The sequence below is a fragment of the Anthonomus grandis genome, chromosome 16 (assembly GCF_022605725.1).
Source record: "Anthonomus grandis grandis chromosome 16, icAntGran1.3, whole genome shotgun sequence".
Classification (NCBI taxonomy): domain Eukaryota; kingdom Metazoa; phylum Arthropoda; class Insecta; order Coleoptera; family Curculionidae; genus Anthonomus; species Anthonomus grandis.
The window spans coordinates 9,362,989-9,390,156 of record NC_065561.1 but is presented as its reverse complement, the minus strand read 5'-3'; the positions used below and the strand labels follow the sequence as shown (position 1 = coordinate 9,390,156).

Sequence of the window (27,168 nt, the reverse complement as noted above, 5' to 3'; positions counted from 1 at the left end):
GGGAACCATTTTTTTGCTAGTTTCGCCCCCCTGAGGGCAAAGCCCTAGCGGGGGTGACAAAGGCCTCCAAAATTTTAAATGGAACGGGGGGTCGAGTGATACCTTATTTTGAAGGTATTTTTATGTGGATTATAACCCTAAAGTTTTAAATCGTTACTATTTGCCTAGTCGATACAGGGGCTAATAAAAGTTACAAAAACATGTTAAAAAGTATAATTTTAAATAAAGGGCTTAAAGATAAAATCAATCAAGTAAATGTTCAAAATGTTGGCGTTTGACTTCCATACAATAATACAGGTTTTGTTCAAACCTTTCCCGTACATTTTGCAAAATTTCTGGGGCGATTTGACGACATTCATCAATTACTCTTTGTCGCAAATGGTCTAGCGATGTTGGCTGACTAGCATAAATTTTAGTTTTTAAATGGCCCCATAAAAAAAATCTAACTAATCTAAGTCCGGGGAACGAGGAGGCCATTCAATAGCTCCTCTTCTTCCAATCCATTGTCCTGGAAACGTTTGGTCCAAATATTGACGAACTTTTGCAGCATAGTGGGGTGGCGCCCCATCTTGCTGAAATACTAGACGATTTTCCAAGTACTCATTGTAATTTCCAGTATCTCCACTAATGCTGGATGAATTGTATTTTCTAATAGCTCCAGGTACATCTTTCCTGTTAAATTGCCAGGTAAAAAAAGGGGCCTACGATATGTTTACCAAAAATGCCAGCCCAAACATTTAATTTTTCAGGATGTTGTGTATGCACCTCACGAAATATTCTGGGATTTGAATCAGCCCAATAGCGACAGTTGTGACGATTCACAGTACCGTTTAGGAAAAAGGAGCATTCGTCAGAAAAACATACATTAAATAGAAAGTGTGGATCATTGGCGACTTGTTCAGATATAGTTTCACAAAATTGTACTCGCCTATCAAAATCGTCTTCGCTTAGTTCTTGTACGAGATGCATTTTGTACGGATGAAACTTGTTTTTTTTTTTAAATATTTTCTGAATGCTGCTTCTCTTAATACCAGACACGGTTGATAACTTCCTTGTGCTCAGTGTAGGATCTTGCACAATATGGCTTAAAATAGCTACTTCTGAAGCTTCATTCACCACTGGATTATCCATTTCGGGCTTTTTATTAGCGACAGACCCAGTTTCCCTAAATTTTTGAACCAATTCCAAAATGTACTTGCGATGGACCTGTCGATTAGGGTGTTGTAGTGTGTTAAAGAGCTGGGCAGTTCTATTAGCATTTTCATTGTTCGCAAAGAGAGAGAAATTATTTCAACTCTTTCAGCAAGTGAATAAACCATTATCACACTCAATGTTGTAACTAACTAACTTTAAAGAGCTATTTGTTTGACACACTATTATCTGACAGCAGTAATTGACAACCACTATTAAACTTCAAAATGTTGCTATAATAACAGTTTCAACAATAACCAAAAGTTCCCTTCCAGAATTAGCATAGATACCTACGGGTATTAAAAAAAAACAACAGAAAGTACGGTTCACAATGTAGGAGAACAAAATTTTTTGTATTTATTTAACTGCTAAATTTACAAGCACTTTTTTTCATAAAAAATGTTGACATGTTTTTGTAACTTTTATTAGCCCCTGTATCAAATAGGCAAATAGTAACGATTTAAAACTTTAGGGTTATAATCCACATAAAAATACCTTCAAAATAAGGTATCACTCGACCCCCCGTTCCATTTAAAATTTTGGGGGCCCTTCTCACCCCCGCTAGGGCTTTGCCCTCAGGGGAGCGAAACTAGCAAAAAAATGGTTCCCCCGTGAATCAAAAATTGACGGATCCGAGGATTTTTTCGCAAATGTTCTGAGGGACCCAAAATAGGCTCTGTTTCGTTTTCAAATGGCCACCCTGTATAAGGGTAAATAAAATTAATAATAAAATAGGAGCATAATATAGAATACAAAATACAATTATTTCTTATAAATTCAAACACTGTTTAAAAACTTATTCTACCTTATTCTAAACTATCATTGTCTAAATATATTATTAAGGACTGAACATTGGTATTTATAGACGCGTAAGAATTTTCTACCTTTAAAATATGTTGTATGGAGTTTTCCCAACTATCGGTTGTAATATTATTTACTATATTTTTTATTAATTCTACTACATATGCATTTAATGTTGGGGAAGTATTATTTCTTCGAATATTCGATTTTACTTGATACCAAGTTCAATGGGATTAAAAACACAATAATATGGACGCAACACTATCCAACATGCCCATTTTCCATTGCGTGTTTATCACACATATACCCTTTATTTATTTTAAAAGCTATTAATAAATCTAACAGTTCTCGTTTTTTGTACGTCTCTTCAAAATATATGTTATTGTCTACCATAAAATTTTGAATTTCTTCTTTAGTACTATTAGAACAAGGTAACTTGACGACTATGGTAACTAGCATTATCCATAACAATAACACTATTTTTTGGAATATTTTTAAGAAACCGATATTCAAACCAATTTTCAAAAAGTTGTGAGTCAGTGTCTTGGTGGTAAGCCAGGGAAGAATCTGCTATATTTTTAGCAGAAAGTAGTAGACAGTTTCAAACAAAGCCACTTTCTGAGCGTGCATGAATAATTGTTATCCTCTTTAGTTGAGGGTGTGTTGGTGTTACATTTTTTCCACGAGATCTCACTCCATCCTTTTTGTGCAGTATCATGAGTGTCGAACCAAGTTTCGTCAAGGTAAATTATTGCTCGATTTTTATCCCTGTATTGCCTTACAGCCGTAAAATAATTATCATGCCATTCCCGTAATCGTTGATCCATTATTGTTTGGCGTTTATTAATTGTCTTATACTTAAAACCCATTTTAAGCAAAATATTTGTTAAGCTAGATATGCTGCAAGAAATATTTGTTTCGTCTTTAATTAGTATGTTTTTTAGAGTAACCACAGTAGGTATTGATTGTTCTTTATGTACATCTGATAAATTTTTCTTCTTAATAGCTCCAAATCACTCTCATCCCCACATTTCAAGGAGCCGAAGAAATTGCGGATTTCCTTATTATATATTACCCTCAGACATAAAGGTATAAAGTTGTAGGTATAATACTTACAGACCTAACATCACAAGTTTTAATTCGGGCCTATTTAATATTTTGCAATGCAGGTAAATATTAAATTGGACTAAACACATGTATAAATAATACCACATACTTATTTTTTGCCATTAATCGTATTTCATACTTAATATTTTGCAATGCAGGTAAATATTATAGAAATGTAATAATCCGGCTCTGACCTCAAATATGATAATTTTGGGTCTTCTTATGTCCCAACAGATAATTAGGGTTTTATTGCGGTCGAAAGATCAATGGTATATCTTTGAGCGGACTATACCATAGATCTAAAAAATGCATTAATATTCAGTACTAATAAGATGAGGTTTGCTTCGTCAAAATGGTAGCAGGAACGGACTCGTCTCGTCGTTGGTAAAAGAATTAATAAAATAAATGTGGTGCAACTATATATATTAAAAAAAAATGCAAAAATGTACAGTAGTGGAAAAATGTAGAGCAACATTTAATAAGTTGCTAAAATAAAATATTAGATGATGACTTTTAGCATAAAATTTCTGTAGATAAAAACAAATGGTACTTATAGTTTGCCAATAAAAACTGTTAATTCTTATCTCGTTTTACCAAGGGAAACAAAAAAGAATACTTCAGAGTGGAAAAAAGTAAAGCAATATTTTTGAAATATTTCTCAAATCATGCAAAATATTTTACTTAGTGTTAGTTTAAACTGATAAGTTGACGGTATTTGGCTGCTTAAGATGCCTCGCGATAAACATTTATCTGTCGATATTAAAAATAGAATTGTTGATTTATACAAAAATGGTCAAAAGCAGATTGCTATTGCAAAGACATTTAGGTTACATAGATCTATCGTGTCTCGTATAATTAAGCAGTTTCATATAAATAGCGATTTATCTATTAAGAAAAAGTCAGGGAGACGCAGAAAAACCACTCCATATACCGATAAACAAATTATCAAAATTGCTAAAAATGAGCCTTTTCTGGGATCCAATAAGATAATGCACCGCATATCCGAAGAGCTTGGAGTAAACGTGACTTCGAGGACGGTGAGAAATAGACTATTAGAGGCCAAGTTATTTGCCAGAAGACCTGCCAAAAAACCGCTGCTGTCAAAAAAAAATAGACGTTCCCGTTTAAGTTTTGCCAAAACGCATCTACATTATACAGAGCATGACTGGAAAAAGGTAATCTGGAGCGATGAATTCAAGTTTTGTTTGTTCAAAAGTGATGGAATTGTGTATGTTAGACGCCCTGTCAATGAAAGACTCAACCCCAAGTATACCTGCCCAACAGTGAAACATGGTGGTGGAGCAGTAATGGTTTGGAGATTCTTTTCGGGCTATGGTATGGGCTCCTGTATAAAATAGAAAGTATAATGGACCGGTTGCAATATAAGGACATATTAGAGAGCCAAATGATTCCATATGCTGATGATACTATGCCTTTAATGACATTTATTTCAACAGGACAACGATCCCAAGCATTCTTCTCGGTTCGTAAAAGCTTGGTTCAGAAAGGAAAACATTAATGTAATCGAATGGCCTTCACAATCCCCTGATCTCAATCCAATTGAGAATCTGTGGGGCATTTTAGATTCCAAAATCAGAGGAAAATCTTATAAAAATCAGCAAGAATTGTTTGAACATTGAAGGAAGCATGGGTGAATATGGATCCAGGGATTATTTCTAAGCAAATAAGATCTATGCCAAAACGTGGTGAAGATGTAATCAGTGGCGGTTGCTCCATAAGGCCGCGTGGCCGCGCGCCCCTCCAAGACAATGTGCAACATCAATTTTTTTTTACATATTACATTGTGTTACTAAGTAAAAATTTAAACTAAAAAAAATCGTATCTAACCATCACATTCGCTCTTATCTCTAACTCTTCGTCCTCGTTGGCACGTGCGCACGTGAGAAGATTGAATCATATGGCTGGGCCGCGCGAAAACGAGACGGGTGCATTCGACACAATCGTCATTCGACATAATGGACATTCGACACAATACCCGCGAAATATTTTAAACGTTCGAGTATGATGGGTTGGGTCTTTTACACGTCAGCCAATTTTTATTCGAAATAGCTGTAGTGTTGTCATCTAACACAAAATAGGGTTAGGTATAGGTATATTATTTTGTTTACATTCGCGTCGTGCTTACAATAATTAGTTTATATTTATCGATAGTTGGCCAAAAGTTATTAATTTGTGAGTTGTGAGTTCTTCAGTATATTTGAAACTTTAAGATAACTACAAAGGACCTGGGATGATACTTCCTGATACTGATTAAGAAACACTATAACTAACTTTGTGTAATTTACTACTTGGCCTCCTATCCTGTGATTCTTCTTCTTAGAACATTAAATACCTGCATTATATTGCGAAGTGAATAGGAATCACTTGGGAAAGTGCAAGTTTTTGATCTTGTGGAAGCATGATCATGAATAACCAAAAGGACTGTAATAGACTATACAGTTTTTAATTTACTTATACACACACTTATTGCTATTAAGTAATTTGTGACGAACATTATTTCTGAATTGGTGTTGTAAAAAAGTGCAATGAGTTATTAGTTAATAATATTTATAAGTAGGAAAAGAAACAGGTTCTTAGAGAATATCATATATTACAGCCTTATTTAGATTAAGCCAAGTTTTCATTCATATTGTTGAGTTTTGTCAGGGCTGGAATGTATACAAATTACGGTAACAGTTTACTATCTTATCGACTACCCATTTTCAAGACTAAAAAAAAAAAGACAGGTACATAGGATAGTGAATGTCGTATTCATCATAATTTCATTGTCGGAGACCAAAAATTTCAATTTTTTCAATTTTATTTTTTTTTAAATCGTTTAAGAAAAAGTGACTACATTAAATAATTACCCCTGGCGCAACAGTTTACTATTCTATCGAACGCCGTTTTTTTGTATGAAATTAAAAAATGAAACAGTTACAAAAGTTAATGTATGTCGTATTTATTATAAATTCGTTGTCGGAGACTCAATCATTTGATTTTGATCAGTTTTTCTTATGAAAAATGATTATTCACCCAACAGGTCCTTTTTGCACTCAGCGCCTTTTTATATAAAAAAAAATCACTACCAACCCAGCTCAGCCCCAACCAACCCAACCCCGATAATTCAGTGTCGCGAAAGGTTTTTTCGGTACGTATTCTGGTAAGTGATTTCCGATTTGTTGTCTCTCATCTCAACATAATCGAGTATTTCCGAGCAGTGTGTTATGTGTTGAGGTCACCCTGTTCGGGCGCTCGCGGAGTCGCTTCGGGAGAGGCTTCGGGAGTGTGTCGAATGTCCATTGTGTTATTTGCTTGTTTTCCGCGAAAACAGCGCCGCCCGCCTCGACATGTACCGATACTACCGATGTAGGATTTCGGCGGCGCGAGCATGCACGAGGCCCTGTAATATTCAGGTTGCATAAGGTCAATTAGGGCGCGGATTTTCTGCGGCCTGGTGTTTTTATTCTGCAAGGAAAGACATGTTTTAATCGGCAATTCGTTGTTAACGAGGTACTGTTTTGTCGATATTATCGATTTTTGTGTTGGTGGTATCGTTATACCTATTTGGCTTTGAGGATTTTTTTACGTTTTATGATGAATACTGTAGATAATATTATTGAAATCAATTTTGATAGACTGCCGTTGGCCGATAAGGTCAAAATTAAAGAACTGGGAAGGCCCTTGCCAAATTTAAATTTAACGCAAACTAGTACGCGGAAAGCCGAGAACAGATCTTTTACCCGACGATTTTCAAAGGATATTTATGAAAAAAATAAGTGGATATGTGGGTGTGAAATAAGAAATTTGTTATTCTGTTTCCCGTGTCTGTTGTTTTTTAAAGCTGACTCTAGAATGGACTCCAACTGGGCAAGGAAAGGAATCAGTGATTTACACCATCTTCCTGAGAAAATGAGAAAACATGAATCGTCTCGTGACCACATCAATTCTTGCACTGCTTTAGCTATACTCGGTAAGGTTAATATTATGACACAGTTAAGCTCTGCTTACAGAGAAAGAATTATTTTACATAATAATAAGGTCGAGAAAAATCGTCATATATTTTAAAAAGGATAATTAGTTGTGTAAAATTTTGTAGTGCTTTTGAACTAGCACTTAGAGGTCATGATGAAAGAGAATCCTCAGAAAATCAAGGAATATTTAAATAGCTAATTAACTTTACTGCAGAGCTCGACAATACATTAAAGGAACACTTGCGTACGGCTACTGTTTTTAAAGGGACCTCAAATATTATCCAAAACGAAATTCTCGATAGTATGTTACAAGTATTTAGAGAAGAAATTTGCAAGCAAATTGAAAATTTATCAATCCAATGCGACGAAACCACTGATGTCTCGAATTATTGTCAAATGGTGTTAATATTAAGGTATTTTCATGAAGGATCTATCCGTGAACATTTTTGGGTTTTTTAAGGGTTACAGATAAAACAGCCACTGGATTAAAAACATGCATAGAAGATCAAATTGATCCCCTAGTTTTAAAAACTCCTCAAAAATTGATAGCACAAACTTATGACGGTGCAAATGTTATGAGCGGCTTGAACAACGGTGTTCAAGCTCAAATTAAAAAAAAAAACCCAAATGCTCATTTCATTCATTGTTATGCCCATCAATTAAACCTAATAATGCAGAAATCGGCATCATAAAACGCTAAAGTTCGCGTGTTCTTTAGTAATCTATTGCTGAGAGACCCGTTTTTTTTTCAAACTCATCTCATCGGGGTGACGTTTTACAAGAAATCATAAATAAAAGATTACCAAGAGCGGTTGTTACTAGATGGAACTATAATATTCGCACAGTTAATTTTGTTTATGAAAATCGCGAAAAACTTATAGAAGTGTTTGAAGAAATTGAAAGTAGGTGTGAAAAAGGCGTTACGTCAAATGAAGCTTCCGGTCTACGAAGAACATTGGAAGATCTAGAGTTTGTATTTTGGTTAACACTTTTTCACAGAATTTTACCACACGTTGACATACTGTACAATCAACTTCAATCTAAAAATAAAGACAGCGTTCAGTTGCAAAAAGAATTGTTAATTTTTGAGAAAAATATTTCTAATATCCGAAATGAAACTGATTCGATTCAAAAGATTGTCGAATCCGAATTTCCTACGCCTAAGAGAAGACGAACCGATGATAATTTTCGAAGTGTTATTGCTAAAGAAATTTGTGATACAATTACAACTCAAATGAAGGATCGTTTTTCCTATCGGGGTCATTTGCAAGCCGCTTACCTGTTTAATACAGAAAGATATTCAGAATTTTCAAAAAAGTTTCCTGTAGCAGTTTTAGATCATGTAGCTTCATTTTATCCAATGCTGACCAAATCAAGGCTAAGAACAGAATTAGAGGTAATCTATTCGAGAGATGATTTAAAAGAAATTGTTGGAGCAATGAATCTTCTTTCATTTATCATGGACGATACCCTTCATGAGACGTTTATTGAAACATCAAAAATATTAAAAATTATCGTGACAACTCCAATGACCACGACAGAAGCAGAACGTACTTTTTCTACGCTTAAACGCATAAAGACATTTTTGCGAAATACCATGCTTAATGATAGACTAAATGCTCTGGCTATGATGTCCATTAATCGAAATTTGATGCATGAAATAAATAATTTTGATGACAAAGTATTAGAAAAATTTATTTCCATGAAGGACCGTAGAGCGGATTTCTGTTTTAAAAAATAGCTCCTCTCGCTTGTTTATAATGTGTAAATATGTTATTATAATAAAATGATCTCGAAATTGGTATTCTAAAATATACCTAAACATAACAATAATCCATGTAAATAGTAAATACTTACCTTATTTTTATGGTTCCTTTTTCGTACCAAGAAAATGCCTTTATTCTTAGTGAACTGACTTATAAGATATTAAAAGACTACTCTGATATTACAGTTTTTTTTTTCGTTGAGTTCAATCGATCCTGGATTCAATTTAGGTAAAAGAGATAGGTAAACTTTTATTCAAAACGTGCCATTGTTTTCGTTTTTTTTTGTTTCATATGATATCATTATTAAAAAAAAGAGACCATTTTTTAACGAGTTTTAGGCGTGGCGTTGCAAAAATTTATTTTTTTACTGTGCCCCTCCTGGCACAAACCTCACGACACGCCACTGGATGTAATTAAGAATAACGGGTAATTTACAAAATATTAACTTATGTTTTTTTTATTTATTAGAAATGAAATAAAAACGAATATTAAAAAAGGTTGCTTTACTTTTTTCCACCTAAAAAATAATTTTTTAATAAAAAAATACTAAGGACAAGGAAACATGTTTTTTTTTCTAATATTAAATTGCTTGTGTAATAATAAATTACTGAAATTAATTTTACTTGTGGTTTACATTCACTGCTTGAAAAAATAAAGTATTTTCAAATGTTGCTCTACTTTTTTTCACTACTGTATATACCGGGTGACACAGAAAAGAGGGAACACTTAATAACTTGTTTACTGTTCAAGATAAACAAATGAAATTTGATATATCGATAGAATAGTTAAAAGAGTATCTTTTGACATATTCTATTGTTTTCCATCACTTCGGGTTTAACAGGAAATAACACTAACTTTCTTATTTTAAATGGAACATTTGGTATATTATTACGAATTTCGATAGAAAACAATATTCTGAAAACAATGGTACTCTATTTGCTACTTTTTATTTTATACTTATAGAAAAAATATTATTTTTAATTTCAAAATAGGGTGCCATGAATGGGTTAACAGTTTTAATTTTTAATCAAGTAATCCAGGAAAAATAGTTTTCATTACATTTTATGACTTTACACGCCTATTTAAAATGTCCAAATATTTAATTTTGGCATTTACATAATTTTTTTAAATAGCACATTATTGGGAACAACTACTTTTGAAATGCGGTTTCTTTCTTCCAATAATTTGATATGATTATTTTTTAAATGGCTTGATAAACAAGCCCATAAGAAGAAAAATCTAATTCACAAAAATGAACGAAGAGGAAGCATTATATTGACACGCCTGCGTATTATTTTCAAATGACATATCATATATTGTCAAACGTTATATTATTACTATTTGAGAATAAAAGAACAAATTTTTTAATTTTATAATATTGTTTTTAAGACCTTAATACTACATATTTTATTTAACATTTACCTAACATAACATAGTTACACACAAACGGTAAACAAACAGAAAAAATATGAGGTTTTTAAATTATTTTAATACAAAACTTTGTACATGTATTGTTCGAAAACACTACCTTTTTGTCGAATGAAAGTACGTATGCATGGGAATATAGCGTACGGAATATCAACTTTTTCTTCATTGCTAAACATTTCAAATATTAGCAAATTTATTCAAATAACAAATAATAATTGCGCTTAAAAGATGTCATGTCTTATGATATCAATGGTAAAATAAATGAAGAACGCGTCAAAACGCAGCCTATTCAAGAAATCAAAGTCTTCTATGCTATTTTTATTAATTAAATGCGTTTATTTATGTGACTTAAAAAGTAGAAAATACAGTATTATTGTTTTCGGAATATTATTTTTTATCGAAATATGTAATATTATACCAAGTGTCCCATTTAAAATAAGAAAGTTAGTGTCACTTCCCGTTAAACCGGAAGTGCTGGAAAACAATAGAATGTCAAAAGATGCTCTTATAACTATTCTATCGATGTACCAAATTTCATTTGTTAATCTTGAAAAGTAACAAAGTTATTTAGTGTTCCCTTCTTCCTGTGCCACCCGGTATAGCTGTCTGTACAGATAAAGTATAAAGTTTAATTTTATTTACAGGGTGTCCAAGATAAGTATCAAAGCATGGGGTTCTTAGTACCTATTGAAGTTACAGCTTAGGTAAAACTAGAAAAAAGTTGCGTACTTTGAAGCGATTTTCGAATTCGATTTTTTTTTTCTGACCTTATTTTAAGAGATATAAAAAAAGTAGCAACAATTTTTCATTGGCACTTTTTAAGAGCTACGTGATGTTGTCTTTAGATATTATATCCAACGTATCGTTATCGAGAAACCATCATCAACTTTATTTTTTTATATGGCCCGGAAAAAAGTATACCCTGTATCTGATTCCATTTTTTATTACAAATTCAACGATGTACCGCTTGTCACATTTTTTTTTTATTAGATGCAAGAATTAATGCGATTTTTCTATTTTTTTAATGATATTTTTAAGTAGGCTTTGCAAAAAAATTATGCTTTGACGTAAATACCTCTTATCCTATCACATATGGCTTAATTTTATGTTTATGGTCGGATAAAATAATAATCGTTGAGTGGATTTACAGTTATTAAGAGTTTTTCTTGTTGTGTTAATATCGTTGAATATGCCGGGTGGTCATTATAGTAATGAAGAAAAGTTTGACATGCTGACCTGCTGCATTTTGTGCCAGAAGAACACTATAAATACAGCAGCAATGTATTTAAATAAATTTCCAGATAGAAACCATCCATGTAAATCAATTTTCTTAGAGTTGGCGCAAAAGTTAAAAGAATATGGTATATTTAAAAAGCCAGTTTTATCTAGGAAAAAGAAATCTTCTGAAGACTAACTTACCTCTGGCACAGTTCAATGGTTGTTGGTTTCAACAAGAGATTTCCTGATGGAAAGTTGATTGGAACCTCCAGTGCAGTGCCTTGGCCAGCACAATCCCCAGACTTGACGCCTCTGAACTTCTTTCTTTGGGGGTTTCTTAAAAACCAAAACTACCAGCATCCTTTTGAGACTGAGCAGCAATTACAAGAATGTGTAACTAACGCATTCAATAGTTTACCTGCGTGCTGTTTCAAATTCTACCGTAAGAAGATCTCATTTATGTTTGGAAAATAACGGGATTCTGTTTGAATATCTGCTTTAAAATAAATTAAAAAATGTTGATATACTTGTTGAATTAGTTATTTCTAAATTTTATTTATTTTTCTTTGTGTAGGTAATTAAAATAACGATTATCTTATGGTAGATTAATTTTTTTTGTTTATAAATAGTTCCTAGTATGTTTCATCACTTTGTAAGTAGATATTTCACTAATATGACTAATATGACTCATGACAGGTATTTAGGTATGTTAAAATGTCAAAGTATTATTTTGTTTGCAAAGCCTACTTAAAAATATGTTAAAAAATAGGAAAATTGCATTTATTCTTGCATCTAATAAAAAAAGAATTTGTAAAAAAAAATGGATCCAGATACAAGGTATACTTTTTTTCCGGGCCATATAAAGAAATAAAGTTGATGATGGTTTCTCGAAAACGAAACGTCGTATACAAAATCTAAAAACGCCATCACGTAGCTCTTAAAAAGTGTCAATGAAAAAGTGTTGTTAGTTTTTTTATATCTCTTAAAATAAGGTCAGAAAAAAATAAAATCGATTTTGGCAAATTTTCGTTTTCCTCAATATCTCGGTAGGGCATGAAAATTTTCTTAATGGCATTTAAAAACGCTTCAAAGTACGCAACTTTTTTCTAATTTAATCTAGGCTGTAACTTCAATAGATCCCCATGCTTAGGATCCTTATCTTGGACACCCTATATATAGAGTATTGTAATTTTCATAATTTAATTTACTATAATTAAATTTCACTCTCACTATCGTCATCTATGTTTTGGGTATTAGATCGATATTTAGGTACGACTTTTTAATGTTTTTAATATATTTTACACAGTTTTGCCAACTTTTTGTTTTTATATTTTTAAAATTTAAAGATGAAATAAAAACTATAGGTATAATTTAAATGCCCAAAAATATTTAAGTGATGTTATTGTAGTCTTCTAGGTCCGTACCTGGACTCCCCAGACGGAGTGGCCGAATTTTACACTTTTTACAATAGGTCGTTATTGCGATAAGGGATTAGCATTTATAATTATTTATACTTTCTTAGATCTATGGTATAATTAATAATTTACGACTATTACTTTTTTTACCTGTTCATTGGAGACGCTGGCGGCGCTCTATGACTTGTCACTGACAAATCACAACATTGACCCTTAAGATCGAATACGGCCCAAACTGTTTCTCCCATTGCCGGAATTTGAACGGAAAGTTCTTCTCCATTAATAAATATCTGTAAGTTAAGATTATCGATTATAAATCACTAATAGTTCTAGAGTTGGAGCCTTTGGTGTGACACTCAAATCACAAAACAATTTTACCACTGACCAGAACTCTGTATTTTATTCTCGACACGTGTTTCGCTAAGAATGTTAGCATCTTCGGGAAAAGGTTAAAACTAAGTTTTACACGTATCGAGAAAGAGTTTTGGTTAGTGTGATATACATTCAGTTTTTCTCTATACCTTTATGGCACAGTCTTGAGTTAAAAGTAACCCAACCCGGTCCCCGGTATTTAGCCAATTTAAACTGGGTGCTACGATTTGTACAAGTTGGTTTTTGTGTCGTAATTCGTTTCCTACAAGTTAAAAAAGTTATAAAGAAAATACTAAAAATATAAGTGTTACATTAGCTTCAAATTTTAATGTACGAACCTCAAATCAAGACAGTCAAAATCTCTTAAAAATAATGACTTGTAGTCATTTTTGAATAAAACGTCTACCGACCTTACGTTGTTCTTAGAAAACGTAAGTATTGTCCCTTTAAAAGCCGAATTTCGAAAGTTTTCCACCCATGGAATACCAGAAGACTGCCAATATTTTGTAATAGCTGGGTAATATTCTTCGCAAGGCTATGTATCTATCATCTTGTTTACATCACAAGTTTAGAATTTTGCCAAGTATTTTACACTTTTTCCTATAAAATCAAAATAAATATTACTGTAAATCCATCTAGAAAAACAGCAAATAGTAGAAAGATAGGTAGCGGAACTACTTTTCATTATTTTTCATATGTTTGCAACTTTTGGAGCAAGATAGTCACTTTTAAGGAAAACAAAGCCAAGGAGATCTTTGGCTTTCCTTGCGATCATTGCAAAAATGTCGTCTGTCAATTTTGTGGTGTCATCCCAGGACCAACGGAATTCAAAAGAGCCCTTCGATTTTATTGCAAGGATTATTTAAACAATGTGAAGCAGATCTTGGAATTAATGGACCGTGTCAAAACACTCGAAAAATCCTTAAATGACCTAACCACAACATACCTGCTCTTCATCATGAGACAGTAGAAGCTGCAACTTCCAGCTTAAAAGACAGTATTTCAGTTTAGAATCTCCTCTTTAATGTATGTACGTGAGTCCGAGAATGATGTGCGCACGCTTCATCAGAATGCAATAGACACGACACCTTTCATGTTTAACATAGTTCACGTTTAACTTTTGACTTAACCCCAAAACAAAGAACATTTGAAAAGAATATGCATAAGGATTTCAAAAAAATGCAGGAAAAGCAGAAAAGTCAACATTATGGTGAATGAATTATTAATTATGTCAAGGGACTATCTCAGATCGAGAAAAAAAAACTTCCAAGTGGGTCGAGGTGCTCCAGAAAAGAATAAGATTAAAATTAAATGTCAGAATGATAATGGTCTTAAAAAGACTATTCACCGTATAATTCAACGTGTCAACCTTCTGCCTTGAGTTTATCGTACTTCCTCAAACGGGTCTTAATAATAATTTGACAGCAAACAAAACAAAAAATTTGGGGCTCTATTAATAAAATATAGATCGCGTTGACTGGACAACTATCACAAGCAATGTTAAACGGCTTGGGGATTTCTTAGTCGTAATTCTCATGTTGTTTGACTCCAGACAATTTAAAACAGGTCTTTGTAAAAATAGGTTCAGAAAAGCACCAGATACTCTTGGAATTTATACAGGCTGTCCGGAAGCTAGATGCAATCCTTTAAGGGGGTGATAGCTGACTTAATTTCAAACATTTTAAGCTAAATATGTGTAGGTCGAAATTTGTTTATAAATTTTTTATGGCAATTTTTGCATTTTTCTCAAGAAATACCAAAATTTCACACTTAAACGGCAATAGAGCGCAAGTTACAATTAGTATCGGAGTTTCAAAGTTTATTTTGTTTTGTCTAATGTGTATTAATAAAAATACGATCAATTTCAAGCTTCTGTGTAAACTTATTAGAAAAAATAGAGATATTGAAACGTAAAAAATAAATATAGAGTTAAAATAAAAATGCTTTGTTTTATGTTTAAATAATTGTTATGAAAATGCTTTCGTCGTTCAAACCTCTAATAATGTAGAGATTGAGGAGCAAATACTGGAAGCTTTTACCGCAGACCCTACTGCAAGCGTCAGAAAAGTAGCTGAAGACCTTGGCCTTTCTAGATGGAAGGTGTGGACGACCATGAAGAAAGATGGACAGTATCCCTTTCATGGTACGGGGGTGCAGGGCTTACAAGAAGAAGACCCCGCAAGACGAATTCAGTTCTGCCGCTTTTTATTGTACATCGAGGACCCGTTATTCTTAAGAAGTATCTTGTGGACAGACGAGTCCAATTTTTCCAGGGAGGGTATTACCAACTTCCACAACCTCCACGAATGGGCTGCCAAAGATGCAAATCCGCACTGGAAAAAACAAAAATCATTTCAGAACAGATTTTCGGTCAATGTGTGGGCCGGAGTAATAGGCAGGACTATTATTGGGCCACATTTTCTACCAGAGAATTTAAATGGTGCCAACTATTTAGATTATCTACAAAATGATATCCCCGTTCTTCTAGACGAAGCTGGATCATTGGAACGAGAAAGACCAATAATCTTTCAGCAAGATGGTTATCCAGCGCATTGGTCCTTGGCTGTCAGAAATTACTTAGACGACTGTTTTCCGGACGGTTGGATCGGTAGAGGCGGAACCTTTCCTTGGCCTCCTCAATCGCATGACCTAACTCCGTTGGATTTTTTCATATGAGGCCGGGCAAAGGAGCTTGTATACACCACCGAAATAAGAACAAGAGAAGAGTTGATTCACAAAATAAATGAAGCATTTGACAGGATGAAAGAAGATATGACCATAAGAGTAACCACCACCGAAGTAACAAAAAGGGCTCGTGCCTGTATTCGAAATAATGGATTGCATTTTGAACATGAACAATAAATAGTTTAAACAAAATTGTGTTCTATTTAACATTAAAACCTAAAATAACCCCACAATCGGGGCTCTAATGCTTAGTAGGCTTATGAGAGGTCTCAGTCTAATCATTTTTGTTTACATGACCTGCCGCACAAAAGAGGCCATAATTCTGAGAATTGGCCAGGCATCGGCATGAGTGATATCTAAAAATAAAGGGCGTTTCAATGTCTCTATTTTTTATATAAGTTTACACAGAAGCTTGGAATTGATCGTATTTATAATACACATTAGACAAAACAAAATAAACTTTGAAACTCCGATACTAATTGTAACTTGCGCTCTATTACCGTTTAAGTGTGAAATTTTGATATTTCTTGAGAAAAATGCAAAAATTGCCATAAAAAATTTATAAACAAATTTCGGCCTACACATATTTAGCTTAAAATGTTTGAAATTAAGTCAGCTATCATCCCCTTAAAGGATTGCATCTAGCTTCCAGACACCCTGTATATAACTCTCCTCAAACTCACCTCTAGATAGTTATGAATGTTCTATAAGAAATATGAAATTAGTAACAAAAGAGCCCTTCATCCTGAGTGATTTTAACCTACCTAATGCCAGTTAGACCAAGCCAGACAGTGGATAAATGAGAGTCTTCTGAAGAAGCTAAAGCACACTGCTGCATGTCTAAAACTTGCTTCTTGCATAACTTGTTTCAAATTAATAACTTTCCTAACATAAATAATGTTATTCTGGATCTCATGCTGCATCAATCAGTAAGCTGCCTTTAAACCAGATGTTAATGATTACTTGGTTCCTATGAATAATAACCATCTTCCCCTGCAGTTTGAACTACAACAATTTATGAGGCTTACACAATCAAAAGCGTTTAATAGATCGCAAAAGACTGCTGAGGAAACGCAACCACCGTTAATCTAGCTATAGAGTTGACAAATCTTTATTTTCCTTTCTTTATTTCCTCCATTATAAATGGCATCGTCTATCCTTCATTTTTCTTGAAACTAAATTGGGATATACTGAGGATGTTGTTTAATCTAAAAAAAGTAATTAAGCGAGATTTGACTAATTTCTCCAACAATTTGAATAAAGTATATAACAGGCAAATAGGTCTAAAGTTAACAGGCTCCTCAGAGTTTCCATTTTTATGGATAGGGATTACTTTCGCTAATTTTAAATAATTTGGAAATACACCCAATGTCCAAGATGAATTGAGCGATTCTACTAAGACTGACAGGGCTTCGTTAGGTAAATAAAAAAGTATTTGTACTAATAAGTCATCCTCTCCAGAAGAATTTTTCTTTTTAATAAGTAATGTTTTTTTTTAACTCATTTAGGTTAATTGGAAAATTAAAAAACGAATTTTTCATGTAACTCGTTGGATCTTGTAAATGATTCAAATTACTTACAAAGATCTTGGGCCATATTGAAAAAGAGCGTATTTAGTTTATCTGGGGATATTTCCGGTATAACTTCTAAATAATAATTACTCTTTCGACGTATATCATTAATTGTTTTCCAGCTCTCACTCTATTTATTTGACGAATTATTTATTCGACTGAAATAAATAATTCATCATATAAATCTAATTGGTGAAATAAATTTAATTTATTTTGGAAGAACTTGCGCAATTCGAATCTTAAAGGAGCAATACTTCCTTTTTCTAATATCTTTCATACATCATATGCCGACAAGTCGGAAGCTCATTTCGAATATTAAGAAAAGTTTAATATTTGTGGATTGTTGATGGAAAAAGGTCTTTATTAATTACCCTTTGTAGAATGTTTGCCTGAATATTGTTTTTCTCGGTATATTCTTTTTTTGTGAAGATTCATAATTTCTTACATCATTTTCCGTTATAATTCCAGTTATATTCTTTCAAATATTAAAAATAATATTAATTATACAAAAAGATAAATAATAAGAGCCCATTAAAAGAAAAGAAAAATAAAAAAACTTCTTGCAGAGGATTCTTTGATTTTTAAAGCTCTCTTTGAGAAGATTTTGCTGGTAATCAAAGTCATCTTTGTCAGAAATAACATTAATAGTCGTCGTGGTATTTACAGATGATAGCATATATTTACAGATGTATTTACATTTAAATACATGCTATGATGTATTTACAGATATAGAACAAATTTCGATTTCAATCTTTAAGCCATTTTCATAAAACAATGTATCAGAAAAATATCAAAATAGTGTATTAAAGAGAGATGGATAGGTTAATGTAACTTTTAACCTAAAATTCTATTAGTATGATTTCAAAATCAAAAGAAACCAGGTTAACCCCATTAAGTAGAGGAGGCAAACAAACAATCTTAAACTCAAAAAAAATAAAAACGGCTTCTGAAACATTATTCAGTATTCGAATCGTATAATAAACGCGATCCCCGTAATAAATCACAAAAAATGCGCACCGTATGAAACGTGCCCCGAGAATGATCAAGACCTGTCTTTAAGGAAGTAAATCTTGTTAGAAAACTGGAATAAATTAATTTCTAATTTGACTCGACTGTCAAAAGGGCGTAATTATTATAACACGTAACTTAACACATATCAATATTAACCACCCTTACCGCTTAAATAGCAGCAATCGACTGGCATACCATTGCCTCCGGCACAAGGAGGGCTAGGAGTGACTCCCACGGTTAAATTGCCGGCCATATGTTTCAATAAACTCATCACTGAAACTTCGAAAACTTCGTCTTTTGTGAGAGGAGTACTGCTATACACTATGCTACTGGTGTACTCCTTGGATCTGCAAGCGACCCGGCCGTTCTCGCTTAGTAACACTCCTTTACTATGATATTCCGAGAAGCGGTGCATGTCCAACTCCGAGTTGGCTTGGAGAACGCTGGTGGCTTGAAGTGAGGCCGAAGTGTCTGATCTAAGATGAGAAATAGTAGAAGCAATGATTTCAGTTTTGATTTTTCCAATTGAAATTCTGTGAAACTATAATGTCAAATTAACCAGCTATTTGATTAAATAGTTTCTTTAATACGGTTTTTGAGCTTTTGATATATATATTCACGTATAAAATTGATTACTGTCCTAACACATAATTTTTCTAATTTTCGTTTAGTCACCTAGAGGAATTTTTGTAAGTTGTTAAAAATGTAAAGAATATTTTACATTAATTTATTTCAATGGGTAACTAAAAATGCTTCGGTCATCCTCCATTAAATTTATTTAAAAATTATTCATCCTATATGTTTCAGACATATAACATGTCCATCATCAGGGATCTATAAAGAACCAAGGAAACTTATAAGAAAGAAACTATATAAAAATTATAGTAGTATTGTATTGATTTTAATGTTTGTATAAATCCATTTTTAGTCCCTTTCTCATGCATCTTAATGCAAGTTTTTTGTCTTCAACGTCCGATTGTTTATTCGTTAATAAATAAGTTTTTTTATCATTATTGTAGATGTAATTTTTTATTCATTGTTAGTTGTTTTAACCGTTTGACCTTGCCAGAGGCACTATATCTTTAATATGTATTGACGAAAACCCTCAATTTGTGTAAGTAATTTTAATACCTTTTGTATTTTAACACTTAATCTTTATTTTATAAGTTTCCTTGGTTCTTTATAGATCCTTGATGATGGACATGTTATATGTCTGAAACATGTAGGATGAATAATGTTTAAATAAATTTAGTGGAGGCTGACCGAAGCATTTTTAGTTACGCATTGACATATTAACTCCACTGCAAGTATGGACTACCTCTTCAACATTAATTTATTTATTTATTTATTTTATATGTGGTAAAATTGTTACTAGCACATAAGAGATTAAGCATTTAAAACAAGTATAGTCGCTTTGCTCCTATACTTCTGGACGGTGGTGTTTGGAACGTTTACGTCTTATTAGTGAAGAGCTTTGAAGAAATTCTTAAGAAAAATTACAAATTCAAATTTAAGATGTAATTCACAAAGTTATTAAAACCATATATTTATTTTTAATTTATAATAAAAAGTGAGGTTTTAAAGTAAGTAAGAAGTAAATTAAAAACATACCACATACCAACCTTTTGATAAGCTCAATTTAAAGGCAAGTTATGAAATGTTTCTTAGAATATTTATGGACAAGTGGCCAACGTATTATCAATTCATTGTCCAAATATATTGTAGCCTTTTTACCCGTTCGTCAGGTGTGAACACTCGATGAACAAGAAAAATAGTCAACTGATTTATTTAACACGTACACACTAAACACGATCACTTAAGACTACTAGAAATGTTTATTTACAGTGTATTTATTTACAACTATTTATGTCGATTTAAGTATCGCGCCAATGTTGCAACTTAAACTGAACTCCTGGCGGCGCGGGATCAATGGTTCCGGAAGATTCGGAAACGTTCCTCGTGCATCCAGAGATGTCGTGTGGTGAGTCCGCTTGCATCACCACGATAATTCCGAAATTGCGAAGGAATGCTGATATTTGCGGATTTGCTATATATCGTTACTCTGCCCTCTCGCCAAGCTCATTTCGTCCCGCAATGATCCCAAAGATTGTCGATGTCGATATAGGCATAAGGTGGTACTCTTGCAACAGGCTCTCTAGTAGAAATAAGAATCCACGCTGTTCTCCAGAGAACGACGTTGAGGATTATAACAACATATCAGAGTTTGGACGCCTGCAAAGCTGAAGACCACCTCTAACATACTGCGAATCATCCTCCAGTCCAAGTTACTGAGTCCGCATGCGAGTGGGGAATTGTTAAGTTTCTCAGATCCTCGGCAAGCAACTCCTCCTTTAGAAAACACAAAGCGTTCCAAATGTCCTTATAGGTTGGTTTGTGATGTAACGCTTCTTTGGTAACTAGGCATAAAATCTTTCTACCAGTCTCTTCATCAGCAATCTTAAGTGCTTGCCCGACTCTGAGGTTAGACTGACGCAGCTCTTGAATTTTTACGAATTTTCTGCGGAAACCCTCAGCTGCTTTTCTAGACTTTTGTAAATTTTTAGCCATACAATGTGCCAGGGCCTACTTAGCTGAAGCAGTAAACAGCTCTTGCCGCACTCCAGAGATCACGCCGTACTGACTATTTTGGACATTAGAATGATGGGCCATGAATTCATCAAATGTCAAATCCGACGCTGGTTGAAGCGCCTAGCTCAGCGTCTTCGTGGTTTCGATAATAAGAAGCCAGTCAGTTACAGTGAATGAATTAAGTGAATGATGAAAAGAGCTTTTCTCGGCGGTTTTTTAATTTTGTAAAGAATATCGTTGATAGCTTTCAGAACGTTGTATGGCCCATCCCAGGATATCTGAAGTTTCGGTGACAGACCCTTCCGTCTCTTAGGATTATAAAGCCAAATTAAGTTACTGTTGGTGTACTTCTGGTCTTTGGCATTGACATCATATGCGTCCTTCATCTCATCACTGGCATCTTGAATGGAAACGCGCACTTGAATATGAATGACATCTATTCTTCCACGCAAGTCACTGACGTAGTCCACCCCGGTAATATAAGTCCCTGTCGGCGACAGTGGGGGGCTTCCTAGTTTGGTAGCGGGTATGCCTCAACCCATTGAACCCTAGCTGAAGTAGTCCATCACGACCACGACGTACTTATTCCCTACTTCTGATTTAGGAAACGGACCGGCAATGTCAATAGAAGTCCTTTCAAAGGGACTTCCCCTGTTTTACTGACACATTAAACACTTCTGCATTATCTGCGGCTCATTACTTGCCGCACATACAATGCATTTCCTGCAGTAACCCCTTGTGTCTGCCTTGCTTTCATCCAGTAAAAGCTTTCCCTCTCTATTCCCTTTGTTACTCCAATATATCCTCCTGACATGCCGGCATGGATTTCCTTTAGCAACTCCGAAATCCGACATTTAGGCAGAACGACCCTTCTTTTCTCTTTGCCGTCGTTGGCAACCATTTTCCGTCGCAAGAATGGATCTTCCACAATTAGGGAGTTCCATTGTGCCCAATATGGCTGGACAGTGGGAGAATACTTGTCAACTTCTTCAGAATTTGGCGTCTGCTATTCCTTTATCCAGGTTAGGACTATCTGAATATCAGAATCTTCCTCTTGGTCTTTTATACGATTCCCATTTTTGCCAAATAACATCGACGATTATGGTTCTTAACAATTGAGCATCTTTCTCCTCTGCCCGCTAACAATGTTTGCAATCCATTAAATGTGGTCTTCTTGATAGAGCAACTGCATTGCGATAGATTCTCCCTGCTCAGTGTTCAGTGTGAAAGTCGAACTCCTGTGGCCTTTCTATGCATCTTGCCACTTGACCTTCCAGATTTTTAAACTGATGGAGCCATTTTAAAGCTCCAAGATCAGTTCGGAACTTCCTCCCATAGAGGTACTTAGAATTGCTCCATCGCTTTGACAATAACTAGCAACTCTCGCCGGGTGACGCAATAGTTACGCTCTGGCTTGAACATCGTTTTACTAAACTAATCAATGACTTTTTCTTCTTGGCCATCCTGGATTTGGGACAGCACGGCTCGTGTTCCCACATTGCTAGCATAGGTGTCCAGTACAAATGTTCCTTCGTGTAAGGGATAGCTTAGGATAGGTGCGCTTGAAAGACCCTCTTTTAGGTGATCGAAAGATTCCTGACAGTCTTGAGATCAATGGAATTTTCGTTCTCCTTCTGTCAGCCTGGTCAAAAGTTGTGCGATATTAGCAAATCCCTCCACATAGCGTCAGTAGTAAATGCATGATTCCAAGAAGCTCCGTAACTTATGCTTGTCTTTAAGAACTGGCCAATCTTTGACAGTCTGGACCTTTGCTTTGTCAACCGCAACTCCTTGAATGGAAACGACATGACCCAGATACTGCACAGCTCTTTGAAATGGATGATCTTTATTTGGGCTCAACTTAAGTTCAGAACCTCGTAGCCTCAGGAACACTTCTAGATTTTTTATGTGGCCTCAAACGAGTTCCCTACCACAATAATGTCATCAAGGTAAACCCGACATGTCTACCAGGACAGTTCTCTTAAAATCATTTCCATCAGCCGTTCAGAAGTAACAGAAGCATTTCACAGTCCAAATGTCATCACGCTAAATAGCCATAATGGCCTACCCATCATGAAGGCCGTCTTTTCCTCATCTTTCAAGGGGACAACTCAACTTGCCAGTAACCACTTTTCAGGTTTAGCGTGGAAAAGATCCAGCCAAAATATACAAAATTTCATAAATACGAGAAAAAGGATTGCTGTCCTTTTTTGTCACGTTATTCGGCTGCCGGTAACCTACGCAGAATCTGGTCGAGCCGTCTTTCTTTTTTACCACTACCACCGGTGAAGACCATGATCTACATGGTTCTATGACGGCTTCCTTGGCCATAATCTCAACTATGTTATTAGGACAGTCTTCCAGCTGTCTGCCGGATGGGATGAGCATTTCCTTTATTGATTTTGCACTGGACTATGTTAGGTTAGGTTTGTTGTGAGTGGAGCACCTTGTGTCCGTCCACTGCGACCCTAGGTCTATATACTTCCCCAATCAAGTCTTATCAGTATTAAAAACATCTTAATATTTCTGGACCAAACGCCTCAACCTCCTTCTTTGGCCTGGCCTATTGAGTAAATCAAAGCCTTATATGCTATTTTTAGTAACATTTAATTTATTCATAAAATGCGTTTATTTATGTGACTTGGGTTTTTTTTCTCTTATGGGTTTATTTATCAGCCGATTTAAAAAATAATCAGATCAAATTATAGGGAAAAAAACTGCATTTCAAAAGTGGTTGTTCCCAATAACGTCGTATTTAAGAAAATGAAGTAAATACCAAAAATACTGGTTTGGACATTTTAAAAAGGCGTGTAGAAGATTCAAGTAATAAAATACAATGTAAAATTTTTTTCCGTGAAAAATTGAAACTTCTAACGTATTTATAGCACTCTATTTTAAAATTTAAAAAATTGATTTTTTTTATGATTATAAAACAAAAAGTAGCAAATGTGGTATGATTGTTCTCAGAATATTATTTTCTATCTAAATACAGGATAATATAAGTGTTTATCTTGAAAACTAAAAAAGCTAGCCTAATTAACACTTTTACCACTAGGTAACTAAGAAACCATTCGACGATATTTCAAAGCTGTTAGGTTTACGTTCATTTCAAATAAACGTAAACCTCTTTAAGACCGATAAACCGATAAATCTCTTTAAGATGTTAAAGAAAATATGTTCATATGAAATTTTCTTCTTAAAATCAACCCAAAATTCAGGCTATTAAAAATTGAAATTTATTTAAAAAAGACCGCATATAATTGAGGAGTTCCATTTTAAAACTTATCCTTATCCGCATTGAGTAAAAATTTCGCAATTGACAAATACAGCATTATAGTATTTTTCCATCGATCCTTCCTTTACAAATCTCGTTGACACTCTCTTCTTTCATTTTCCCAATACTTCACAAAAGACATTTCTCTCTCTCTCTAGGTATCGCCGAAATGAGAGATTGGATTTTTTGTTGTTTTTTTTCTGCACAGTTGAAGAGTATTTCTTCCACTCTCTCAAAGAGTAATTTTATCCCTTTTCTGGACATTTGACGAGTCATTCTGTCTTACTTCCAGGAAGGCGAACCAAGCAGCTAAATTGTAAATTTGTCCTTTTTCTGCACAGTTAAAGAGTTTTTCTGTCTTTCTTCCACTTCGTTAAAGAGTAATTTTATCCCTTTTCTGAACAGTGGAAGGGTCATTTTACCTTACTTCCAGGAATTCGAAGAGTCTGTCTGACTTTTTTCTAAGCAGCTAAAGAGTAATTTTGTTTTTTTTTCTGCACAGTCGAACAGTTTTTCTGTCTTTCTTTCACCTCGTCAAAGAGTAATTTTATCCCTTTTCTGAACAGTGGAGAGATCATTTTGTCTTACTTCCAGGAAGTCGAAAAGTCTGTCTGACTTTTTTCTAAGCAGCTAAGGAGTAATTTTGTCTTTTTTCTGCAATTGAAGAGTTTTTCTCCCACTTTGTCAAAAAGTAATTTTATCCCTTTGCTGAACAATTGAATGGTATACCTCTCACTTGCAGGAAGTCGAAGAGTCTGTCTGTCTTTCTTCCAAGCACTAAGGAGTAATTTTGTCTTTTTTCTGTCCAGTTAAAGAGTTTTTCTGTCTTTTTTCCACTCTGTCAAAGAGTAATTTTATCCCTTTTCCGGACAGTTGAAGGTCATTCTGTCGTACTTCCAGGCAGTCAAAGAGTCTGTCTTACTTCCAGTAAGTCAAAGAGTCTGTCTGTCATTTTTCCAAGCATCTAAGGAGTAATTTTGCCCTTTTCCTGTAGAGTTGAAGAGTTTTTCTGTCTGTCGTTCACTTTGTTAAAGATTATTTTTATCTTTTTTCTGCAACTGAAGAGTTTTTCTGTCTTTCTTTCACCTCGTCAAAAAATAATTTTATCCCTTTTCTGAACAGCGGAGGAATCATTTTGTCTTACTTCCAGGAAGTCGAAAAGCCTGTCTGACTTTTTTCTAAGCAGCTAAGGAGTAATTTTGTCTTTTTTCTGCAATTGAAGAGTTTTTCTTCCACTTTGTCAAGGAGTAATTTTATCCCTTTGCTGAACAATTGAAGGGTATATCTCTCTCACTCCCAGGAAGTCGAAGAGTCTGTCTGTCTTTCTTCCAAGCAGCTAAGGAGTAATTTTGTCTTTTTTCTGTCCAGTTGAAGAGTTTTTCTGTCTTCTTTCCACTCTGTCAAAGAGTAATTTTATAGTTGAAGGTCATTCTGTCTTACTTCCAGGGAGTCAAAGAGTCTGTCTTACTTCCAGTAAGTCAAAGAGTATGTCTGTCATTTTTCCAAGCATCTAAGGAGTAATTTTGCCCTTTTTCTGTAGAGTTGAAGAGTTTTTCTGTCTGTCGTTCACTTTGTTAAAGATTATTTTTGTCTTTTTTCTGCAACTGAAGAGTTCTTCTGTCTTTCTTCCACCTTGTCAAAGAGCAATTTTATCCCTTTTCTGGACCGTTTAAGGGTCATTCTGTCTTACATCCAGGAAGTCGAAGAGTCTGTCTGTCTTTTTGCAAACCAGCTAAGGAGTAATTTTGTCTTTTTTCTGCAACTGAAGAGTTCTTCTCTCTTTCTTCCACCTTGTCAAAGAGCAATTTTATTCCTTTTCTGGACCGTTTAAGGGTCATTCTGTCTTACATCCAGGAAGTCGAAGAGTCTATCTGTCTTTTTGCCAACCAGCTAAGGAGTAATTTTGTCTTTTTTCTGTACAGTCGAACAGTTTTTCTGTCTTTCTTTCACCTCGTCAAAGAGTAATTTTATCCCTTTTCTGAACAGTGGAGGGATCATTTTGTCTTACTTCCAGGAAGTCGAAAAGTCTGTCTGACTTTTTTCTAAGCAGCTAAGGAGTAATTTTGTCTTTTTTCTGCAATTGAAGAGTTTTTCTCCCACTTTGTCAAAAAGTAATTTTATCCCTTTGCTGAACAATTGAATGGTATACCTCTCACTTGCAGGAAGTCGAAGAGTCTGTCTGTCTTTCTTCCAAGCACTAAGGAGTAATTTTGTCTTTTTTCTGTCCAGTTAAAGAGTTTTTCTGTCTTTTTTCCACTCTGTCAAAGAGTAATTTTATCCCTTTTCCGGACAGTTGAAGGTCATTCTGTCGTACTTCCAGGCAGTCAAAGAGTCTGTCTTACTTCCAGTAAGTCAAAGAGTCTGTCTGTCATTTTTCCAAGCATCTAAGGAGTAATTTTGCCCTTTTCCTGTAGAGTTGAAGAGTTTTTCTGTCTGTCGTTCACTTTGTTAAAGATTATTTTTGTCTTTTTTCTGCAACTGAAGAGTTTTTCTGTCTTTCTTTCACCTCGTCAAAAAATAATTTTATCCCTTTTCTGAACAGCGGAGGAATCATTTTGTCTTACTTCCAGGAAGTCGAAAAGCCTGTCTGACTTTTTTCTAAGCAGCTAAGGAGTAATTTTGTCTTTTTTCTGCAATTGAAGAGTTTTTCTTCCACTTTGTCAAGGAGTAATTTTATCCCTTTGCTGAACAATTGAAGGGTATATCTCTCTCACTCCCAGGAAGTCGAAGAGTCTGTCTGTCTTTCTTCCAAGCAGCTAAGGAGTA

At 34.3% G+C, this 27,168-nt stretch overlaps 1 protein-coding gene across 1 annotated transcript in view; it reads right to left on the bottom strand.

Moving 5' to 3' along the window:
- Positions 1 to 27,168, bottom strand: part of LOC126745453 (neuralized-like protein 4) — a 121,609-nt gene that overhangs the window by 14,759 nt on the left and 79,682 nt on the right. The window contains exons 14-16 of the mRNA XM_050453311.1: positions 18,705 to 19,015; positions 13,422 to 13,534; positions 13,051 to 13,190 (exon numbers count right to left, since the gene is read on the bottom strand). Of these exons, the coding sequence (XP_050309268.1) occupies positions 13,051 to 13,190; positions 13,422 to 13,534; positions 18,705 to 19,015 (564 nt within the window). The remainder of the gene's footprint in view (positions 1 to 13,050; positions 13,191 to 13,421; positions 13,535 to 18,704; positions 19,016 to 27,168) is intronic.